This window comes from Sinocyclocheilus rhinocerous, unplaced genomic scaffold, assembly GCF_001515625.1.
Source record: "Sinocyclocheilus rhinocerous isolate Xijiao unplaced genomic scaffold, SAMN03320098_v1.1 scaffold178, whole genome shotgun sequence".
In the NCBI taxonomy this organism is placed as follows: domain Eukaryota; kingdom Metazoa; phylum Chordata; class Actinopteri; order Cypriniformes; family Cyprinidae; genus Sinocyclocheilus; species Sinocyclocheilus rhinocerous.
Window position 1 is genome coordinate 209485 of NW_015653463.1, and position 10619 is coordinate 220103.

Here is a 10619-nt window from a genome sequence, read left to right on the forward strand (position 1 = left end):
GTCTTATAATCAGGGTCGTCTTATATTCGGGCCAATACGGTATACTGTTTATACTGATACCGTAGTAACTCTGAATACACTGGCATTTATTATCTGAACAATATAAATTATATTTAGTTATGCCATATAGACATGTACCATTTAGTGTTGAGCAGTAACTAGTTACAGTAATAATATTACTTTGTGCAGTAACTAGTAGTGTAACTAATTACTAATAAGATTTCAGTAATAATATTAAAGTGCCCCTATTATGGATTTTTGAAAATGACCTTTCATGCAGTGTGTAACACCACTCTAAGTGAATGAAAACATCCTGCAAAGTTTTAAATCTGAAAGTTCACCGTGTATAAAGTTGTTGGCTCTCAAAAGAACGAGTCGACTCTGAATTATTAAAACGAGTCATTTTTTAAACTTACCATCCATAAAACAGCTATAGTTACTTTTGATGCCTCAACCCTTATTGATTTGAAGTCCAAACAAACCAATAACTCCTAGCTTTATTTTCATAATTTTCACAACTCATGAACACAAGCAGCAGGCAAGCTTGAAATATGGAAAAAGCTTACATTCAGCAGATGTAAATATTACCATTACATAGATTTTTTCAGAAGAAAAGATGATCTGAACACCGATGTGAAAGTTGTGGCATTACTCTGGCATTACATGGCTTACTCATGCACCACATCCCTCTGATCACAATGTAAATTCTATTACTATAATAATAAAAAAACGTATGTTGATAAAATACATCATGGAATATAATCGTATATGGGTAACAGAGAAATTATAGCTAATTAGCTTCAAACTACACATGACAATTAATGAGGTTAATATAACACCTTTACTTAAACATTACTATCAATCACCATTGAGTGTTTGTAATAACTTCTGACTGCAATCCAATGTGGATTTTGGTAAAAAGATGAGGCAGAAATATATTATTAGTAACATTTTAGAAGAATCTTGTGGGGAAGATACGCAATTACAACTTTTGTGGGGCGTGAAGGTAATGTAACTAGCAGTGTAACTAATTACTGTTGCCAGAATGTAATAATGTTACTTTTGAAAGCAGTAACTAGTAACGAGTAATAAATAAAATTTTTTGAGTAAGGAGCCCAACACTTAGTATGTAGAATTTATCAATGTATACTCAATATTAACATATTCAATAGTTAAAAATGACAATCTTAGTCCACTGTAACCTATGCGTAGAAAACCTGCTAAAGCCTTTGTAGGTGGCTTATTTTAGTGAGCAACTTTCTGAATTAAACTCACTGTTATCCTTCTTCACAAGTACATCTGGTGTAGATATGTAAACTGAAGTTAATAGTTGGTCTCTACAGGTGCTGTGCAGTGAGATACACTGTTTCACATCACAGCTGTGTTTGTAAACGTAAACCTTCTTTTTATAAGGACTTTTTTCTTAGTTGTTGATAGGACGTTAACATCTGTCCATTTCCTTTTCTGTGAGAGTGAGGGGTCACACTGTTGACCTGACCTTATGACCCTACACACATACACACACCCTCGTGTACGTTTGAATCCCAGCCTAATGGCAATGAGACGTGGGACAGCTTAACAGGCCTGAGGCGACTTAAACCCCTCTGTGTCTGCCTCATTTACCCCTGCAGCGGCTCGAAGCCACGTGTTGTGTGGTCACTAATCCCAGCTCATCTGATAATGGTGACAAGTCATCAGCCCACACCAGAGCTTGAGGAACAGTCGAAAGTAATGTGTATGTTTGTGTGCATAAAAGAGTGAGTTTGAACACCATCATTTAAAGATCATGTAAAAACTACCAGCCATTTTTATGGGCTCATATTAGAACAGGTACTTTGAATATTTGTCATTTTAAAAATAACTTTGTTGCCTGACCTTACACCGTTCTAACTACAGTCCTAATGTCCTAACTACAGTATACGAGACGCGAGAAGATTTGGGTGTCCACACTAGACGCGACGCGACAGAATCAATCAAATATCACAGCCAATCAGAAGCGTATGTGGGCGGGCTCTCTCTGAAAGCGCACTGCACTCGCAACGAAATGGATAAGTTTATAATCTAATTCATAAATATTAAACCTTTTTAACATTATTAAATGTACATACTGAGTGACTGATACCATCTTTATGGGATACACTCGTTGGTTCACAGTGAGTTCAGAGTTTTAATGTACATGTTTGCTTTTATTTATTTTTAAGATCTGAGGTAAACTATCTGTTGTTGCTTTCAGTATGGCTAGAAGGCCACGCAATATGACATTCAAACTCACATTAGACACATTTAACTTTGAATAAAGCACATAATCACCTGAGATTATCACTGTCATTCATTAGTTTGTATGTTGCTGTTCCAGCTGCAATGTCGCGGAAATAGAAACCGTTTCTAAAATAGAAATTTGGCATGTCGGAATAAGTGAAGTGAAAATTATTTTACACATTCATATTAATATAAAATCTCAAATCTTAAAAAAAAAAAGTCTGTGGACACATTATGCATCAACTACCCATGCATGAATATAATAAAGCACATAATCACCTGAGATTATCACTGTCATATAGTAGTTTGTATGTTGCTGTTCCAGCTGCAATGTCGCGGAAATAGAAACCGTTTCTAAAATAGAAATTTGGCATGTCGGAATAAGTGAAGTGAAAATTATTTTACACATTCATATTAATATAAAATCTCAAATCTTAAAAAAAAAAAGTCTGTGGACACATTATGCATCAACTACCCATGCATGAATATAATATCTGCCATCGTCCCCCCCTTCCTTCTAGATATCAGTATCGGCTATTAGCCATTGAAAAAAAACATATGACTCGACCACTAACAGAAACAATAGCATCCTATTCCCCTGAGAAACAGCCCATCAATGTGTGAGATACAACTCTATCCTCATCCACAGCAGAATCAATGGCAGAAAGATGATGAGTGAATGAGAGAGAGAGAGAGAGAGAGAGACTGACTGTCTCATTCGCTGCTGTTCTTCCTAATTGGATCAAGCGCAGACTTGCCCGACTCTGTGCTCAGTGTTCGCAGTGTGAGAGGATCGAGACAGCAGACACAGCGAGAGACAGAACGTGTGTGTTGGTGTGATGGATAAGGAGAGGGAGAAAGAGGAGGGGTGAAAGCAGGGGTGTGTGTCATCCTCACTCCTATCTACTCATGCTTGCGTGCGGTTCTGTGCTCAAGTCTTTCCAAGAGTCGGTGCTTTGATCGGACATGCACCTGCTGCCGCTTTCGGATGATTCAGCCATTTTCTGCAGAGCATGAACCGCAGCCCAGGCGCTCCAGCCCTGCCCCCAGGTGAGTGCAGCGCTCTCTGAGGCGGGATCCACCCTCGGGCGGCCTCCGGAGCATATGCCTTATTTATAGACTGGCTGCCTGTGTTTTTCTTCCTGCTATGTGAGAACGAACCCAGGCGACAGAAATCAGAGCCACGGAAGTCTTCCTCTTTATTAACGAGGTTAGTCGGTTGAGTATCGTGTAGAGTCCCTTCCCCCTCGCTGCTGATCTGATAATGGAAAGAAGACTTTACGAGGCAGCATGCCTGCTGCAGCTTTAGAGGAGTCCTGCGCAGCTGCTTCTGAGCGACCGAACCAGGGGCGGAGATGAAGTCGGAAGCGGCGGAGGACATCTCTGCCGGACTTGCATCTCAAGAGGCTCCTTCGGATGCCTTGTCTGAGGTGGCCACGAAAGAGACGCCCGAGGAAGCGGAGGAGGACGTGGCGGGGGGTAGCGACGGCTCAGAGAGTGGTCCTCTGGGATGCATGCCTTTGCCTGTGGCTGCATGCTGCGTGTGCCTCGATCTGGAGCGGGTGAGTAGCTGCATCCGCTCTGAAAAAATCTGCATCTTGCCCATCCTGGCCTGCTTGCTAAGTCTTGCCCTCTGCACCGCCGGCCTCAAGTGGGTCTTTGTGGACAAGATCTTCGAATACGAGCCGCCGACCCACCTTGATCTCAAGCGCATCGGACAGGATCCTATAATCAATTCAGACTTCACTCAGAACTCCACATCAGTCTCACCTTCCACCCCGTCAACTCCGTCTGTCCCAGGACAGCCCAAGGTCTTTGTGGAAGGGGAGTCCACGAGCAGACCCTTTGAGCCGCCCTCATCGAAGGTGCCCGTTTTTACGCCCACTGCAGCAGTGACTGTCCACACAAACTCTGTGTCTCCACCCAGCCCCAAGAGCACCTTCAAACCCCTCCAGAATGGCACTGCAAACCAGTATCCATCTCAAACTCTGGAATCTAACGATATTGTTCCAAAGACCTGTAAGTACAATCTGTGTTCACATCAGTGTTCACATATGTGACCCTGGAAACCATAAATCACTGGAAAGCTTATTCGTTCAGCTTTTATGTGATGTATAAATCTCAATTTCAAAAAATTGACCCTACTGGGTCCAGGGTCACATATTTGACTGCATATGCATATTACAATTTTAGGTGTAGGTCTAGATGTTGAATGACTAAAATGGTTACGCAAACCCCTTTCAGTACATTCTGTCCATTCATACAGGATCAAAGAACATTAATTGTTTATACATTTAAGCAATGTTTCATAGTGAGGCAAGAGCCGGATGTGAGTGCTTTTGTTAGTTCAAAGCAGACGTGTTGTATCTTGTCAGTTGTGCTGCACGCTCCTGTGACTAAGCCCTGGACGTAACTAACTGAGATGGGTGTTGATAGTGACGCAGACGACCCTTTGAAGCTGCTTGATGATTGTTGTGTTAAATCTAAACACTACTACCGGTTACCTGCCCACACGAGTTACATCAGACCCCAGTCACGGCACATATAATGCATGATAATGCAGCAGTGCTGCAGTGAGAGGAGGACACTTCCTTTTGGCTCTGCTCCATTTCAAGGTCAGAGTCTCCACAAAGACTAGCCGATACCCTTCCAGAGCAAGGTGATCGTCAGTAATACTATCCGCTCTCCACTGTGACTTTGAGAGCTTGAAGAATTATAACGGTTGGAGGACTGCCAGGCTTCCACTCTCGGATCTCCCTCCCTTCATTTTTTTTCTCCTCTGTTTTTTTTAATTAATTAATTAATTAATTTTTTGCCACTTTTAGCAGTGTGCACTGGAGGACTGCCAGGCTTCCACTCTCGGATCTCCCTCCCTTCATTTTTTTTCTCCTCTGTTTTTTTAAATTAATTAATTAATTAATTAATTTTTTGCCACTTTTAGCAGTGTGCAGTGATGCACCGTCATCCTACAAGAAGTTTCCTGAGGTCAGTCTGATAATGATGCTGCGCATGTATCTGCAGGTCACAGCTCATTATCATGCAGATATTATTGATTTATCTCAGCCAAGCCCTTTAATCCATTTGAAGGATTGGGTTATCTCACCTCATCTGTCAAAGTTTAAGGCGGCTGCTTGTGTTAAATACCAAGCAATTACAGAATCAAGATCTCCCAGGCATCTGTTAGGAGATCTCAAGTAAACCCATTACACAAAAAAACTTGCACTTTACTTGTAATTGAGAAATAATTATAATAGAGAATGCACCCTAGTCAGGCTGAACATCATATTTATTTTGATGTGATTGAAAACAGAGCTGTGCTGAACTACTATACTTTTATTGCTTTTTTTTTGTGTCTGCTGGATGCATTTCTTCGTCAATGTACACAACAATCCAACCCACTGCCCCTCACAGCTTCATTCATGTTGAATTCTGATTCTTCTGACCAGACTTCATTTCTGCGCAGACCGGATGTGATCAACGACTCGATCTTTATAACCTCACTTCACCTCTGAAGCAAGTGCTGCTGGGAAGCTCAAAGACCCTCCCACTGCGAGCACTGTGATCAATTGTCCAGGCCTGAAATGGAAATGCGATCGGTTGTGTTAGAAATTTCAGTCTAAATCAATAACAGACAGCAGATCAGCTGACTAACAAGGAAGCTGTAGTCAACGTGATTCTGAGCCTGATGAAATACACGGCAGATTTTGAGAGATGAAAGAACAGGACAGAAATATTACGAGAGACAAATGCATCATGGGCACATTCTGTACATGTGATTGCATTAGTACTTTATTGTACTAGTAATTTACATTTACCTCATCACTCAAAGGCCTGTGATTCTATCAATCACAGGTAACACTGAGCACTGATCTCTCTGTGAGAGCCTGTATGATTGATGTGAGGAGAAAATGAGCAGACAGCTGCTTGTAACTTGAAAATAGTGAATTTTGTAAATTTCATGTGCCAAGCTGCAGTTGTTTGCCTGTTGTTTTAAAGGTTGTTTTTTAGATTATGTTAATGACTGCAATGGTTGTAAATAGTAGAGATACATAATGTGACCCTGGACCACAAAACCAGTCTTAAGTGTCAATTTTTCAAAATTGAGATTTATACATCATCTGAGAGTGCTTTTGTGCTCCAGGGTCACATATGTGGAACAACCCAGTAACGCTGATTCACTGTATTATAATTAATGTCAGTTTTGGGTTGTGTGCGAATTTTAGGTTGCTGAATGGTTGATTGCAGATTAATGAAGTTCTTGGTGTTTTATTAAGGTTCTTTAGATCAGTGTGTTGTATGTTAATGACTGTAATGGTTGTAAACAGTATAGATACATAATGTGACCCTGGACCACAAAACCAGTCTTAAGTGTCAATTTTTCAAAATTGACTTTAGATCAGTGTGTTGGTATCTGGGTTCTTCCAGTACATACTTTAGATGATTCTCTACAGAACTTGAGAATAAAAAGTTGTTTGTGACTGTAAGTCGCTGGCCTCACAGCTTCATCAGTCACTACTGAGCTGTATTATAGACAGGCGGCAGTATCTGTCTTAGATCTAGGATATTTTGAGATGGCTTGCACGAACAACCTGACTCGTATCTTACTGCAGTATTTCAGTGGAAGTAAAGCCAAGAATCAAACTTGGCCTTTTTTTTTTTACAATGCTGAATATATTGATGTCCTGTGTGGTAGCAGCACTATAGTAGCAGGTTTTTCCTGTGGAAGATTAGTGTTATAGGTTAAACGACTGGGTCCTCTGTCACTTCTTTGTGGATTGGATTCCGCCTCTTCTTTTTTACTAAATGTAAGGAAATTCAGGTGTAGCCTTCAAACAATAAATCTGTGCTCTTCTGTGATTAAAGGATTCATGAACCAGCTAGCTTATGTAAACACAGTGAAATGGTGCGTAGCACTAAGTACATGATAGTAAACATACATAAGCCATAGGTCTCTATCCCGTAAAACATGCTGCTCATAAATGCACAGCACTGTGAACTCATTAAATAATGTATAAATAACTTCCCATGGACTTCTGAGCTGATGGCTTTATCGATCAGTGCTGCACGCCTCACCAACCTTTTAAAATGTCTTCCTCGTGATGTCACAGACACATTTCACATGTTCATTGCCATCAGGACCAGGAAAAACACAGTGTAGATGATTTATTACTTAAGCAAGGAAAAAGACTCCTGACTGATTTTGTTCTCAATTTTTCTCGAGCATTTCATGTTTCGAATCCACTTACTGTTGTTTCCACTTTATCCTTTTTAATTAACAAATAATCTGTGAAGCTGTTCATTTCATTATTGTTCTCTTGCAGCTTTTGTTGAGTGTAATGAGGTTCATGCAGAGTTCATGCCCCGCTTTCAGTAGATGAGTTCCACCCATCACAGCGCCTTTTACATCTAATAATGACGGTCTTCAATGTCTTATGGATTGTTGTTCATCTTAGCTAGATGGCAAAGGTTTCACTTTCTTAATTGCAGCCACTGTTGTAAGTGTGCAATTGACCATGTGATGAAAAGTGCTTGCACATAATACTCAATAATACTGATGCCAGTATTATTTTTATTCAGATAGCAAACTCACTGTCATAGCGCTTGATTCAAGGATCTATTTTACATTAACACATACATAACAAAAACTTAGTCCTTAAATTCAAAATGTTGACTTGTACTACTTCTATGACAGAATTTGTGATCACACTTTATTCTAAGGTCCAATTCTCGCTATTAACAAACCATTAGCTACGACTTTTGCCTCAGTAAACTCCTAATTAGCTGCTTATTAATAGTTAGTAAGGTAGTTGGTAAATTTAGGTATTGGGTAGGATTAGGGATGTAGAATATGCTCATGCAGAATATGTGCTTTATAAACAGCCAATAGGCATGCTAATAAACAACTAGTTAATAGTGAGAATTGGTCCCTATGCTAAAGTGTTAGTGGATTCGTAGACCCAAATTATGCAAACATATTAACATGACTGAATGTAGGAAAATTTGTTTACAAAATGTCATGCTCTCAATAGCTCACAGCATAAAACACGTGATCAATGCAAACCATCTTTTCCTATGTGACATCGCTTTTTCCCTGCTGTCTGCGAGCCAGCATTAGAAGCACCACACTAGTATATCAGGTGGAATCCAAAAGCTAAACCCAAACTACATGCTGTTTTACCTGTGCACCAAATGTGAATTAACAATGAGCATAATGATAATGTGCATGCATGTAAGCATGCATCATCTTTTATTAGCCGCCTCTCAGGCGTTTTCTGTCCCATGAGGCCCATCTGCATGTGGACTTCTCCACAAGTCTCACACAACACAGCAAAAATGGGTTTCAAACACCAGAACGGCTTCTTTTCTTTGTGGACTTGAAGCTCATAAATTCTCTGCAAGTCTCACAGAACACAGCAAAAATGGGTTTCAAACACCAGAACGGCTTCTTTTCTTCATCAAACTCGTCGCATAATCTCAGAGGAGCTGTGTTTATCCTTATATAAAGTTAGGTAAATCAGGGCAATGCACATATTATTGATCACAGCATGTTCACCCCTTCCATTACTGCACCAAATCCAAATCCAAACAGTGTATGGAGATGTGATTGTGAAATGGAGCCATGGGGTTGATGAATTCATTATTGTAATGGAGAGAGACCAGCTGAGGCAAACATCTCTGATTTAATTATGCTGGAATGAAGTGACATCTGGCAGTTATGAGGAAGGTAACGGTGCCGTTCTGAACAGAATCCTCTAATGGCCCGACATGTTCGATCCAGTGACTCAGCACATAAATAATAATCTTATATATATGCTAGACATGCATCCTTAAAGTCATTTGAGTCAGCAGCTTCTGTCTCACAAATGTCTTTGCGTTAGATTTTAGGTGAAAGTTTTTAATCTGCATCATTTGCTGCAGTTTTTCCTGTCAAAATTTGAGCAGCACACTGACTGTATTGATTGCTAGATGTGATTTGTCTCAGACACACAGACAGATAGTCTGTTCGCTGACTGATGCATACTGCACACAAAACGGGTCAATTACATGGGGTGGGCATGAAGTTAAATATTTTAGGCTGATACAAATGTCCTGGTATGATAATGAAAACAAACAGAATGAGATTCTTGAAAAGAAAACCCTTTTAAGTACTTTTGGCATAATGTTTATTTCATTTTAATAGGAGTAAGAGAATAATATTTCACAATACATCATGTGGTGCAACTAACATGCAGAATAAAAAACATGAAACAAGTTTTATGACTATGTCTCAAGATCAGTGTTAGCACAGGATGTACAGCTACCCAAAACAATAATACTTCATAATGCTTTTTAATTTGAAATATATATATTTTATTATTATTAGAAAATAAAGTGTAAGATGTGCACACCAATATATTCAAGTTGCAAGGAAATGGTATTACTGTTTACTTGATAGTCACACCACATGACCTTTTAAATGTAATCTTTTCTTAAAAATTCAAAGCCATATTAAACCAGTAAGAGTTTGAACTAGGCAGAGATTTGACTAAAATATATTTTTTGATCATAAACACTCTTTTATGTAATTGACCCGTATTATTCTATGTTTAATGTTGAAGTAATCAGTACTTAGCACTTTTGGACAAGGATCACACAGTGTGTAGGAACACATTTGCCATCATTTTGGGTGATTTCTGTTCAGTAACTACATGTTTGATGTCATGAGCATTTAGATCAATTAGAGCATTTCGTTTCTCAGTGAAATTGAGATGTTTGATAATGGATTTCACAGCGCAATCGCGTCATGTACGTTTTTCAGTGCACATGATTTCTGCTTTGCCTTGTCTTGTGGAGCCTTTGCTATCTGCAGAGGAAAATAATTCTGTCCATGTATTATTTGGCCTTCTGCAGGCCCTGGATTGATTGCAGGAAACGTCATGAATGTGCAGATATCACAAGTGTCTTTTCGTGACCTTGTTTGGTGGAAGGTAACAGGGATTGAATGGAATGCCAAAGGCATTGTGGGTACCGTGAATATATGATACACTCCTGAGAACAGACCTCCCTTGAGTCTCTGCTGCATAATGATATTGGTGAGATGCACATCAGTCTTATATTACAATGCACAAGGACAAGGTCAGCGAGACAGGAAACACTACGCCAGCAGCATCTCATGATGGCCACTGTTCATTTCATTGCATATTATCTAGAAAAAATAAAATTCATGGAGCAGAAATAGTGCTTGCTAACAGAGAGATGTTAAAAATAAGTGTGTGTGCGGTCTGACTGTCCCACATCGTCTGCTGCGTCTGTGAATCAGTGTGTGTCTGTGGAGAGCTGAGCTGGGTTTGCCTAATGATCACCTTCAGAGTCTCATTAAC

At 39.7% G+C, this 10619-nt stretch overlaps 1 protein-coding gene across 6 annotated transcripts in view; it reads left to right on the forward strand.

The window, feature by feature from the left end:
• nrg1 (neuregulin 1) overlaps nt 1-10619 on the forward strand; it is a 63773-nt gene that overhangs the window by 12292 nt on the left and 40862 nt on the right. For 5 of the 6 annotated variants that reach the window (XM_016522080.1, XM_016522077.1, XM_016522078.1 and 2 more), the window contains exon 1: nt 2668-4278. The exons of the other annotated variant lie outside the window; for it this stretch is intronic. In XM_016522080.1, coding sequence (XP_016377566.1) covers nt 3615-4278 — 664 coding nt within the window. In that variant the 5' untranslated portion in view covers nt 2668-3614. Of the gene's footprint in view, nt 1-2667; nt 4279-10619 lie in introns of those variants that run through there. 6 annotated transcript variants of the gene reach the window in all.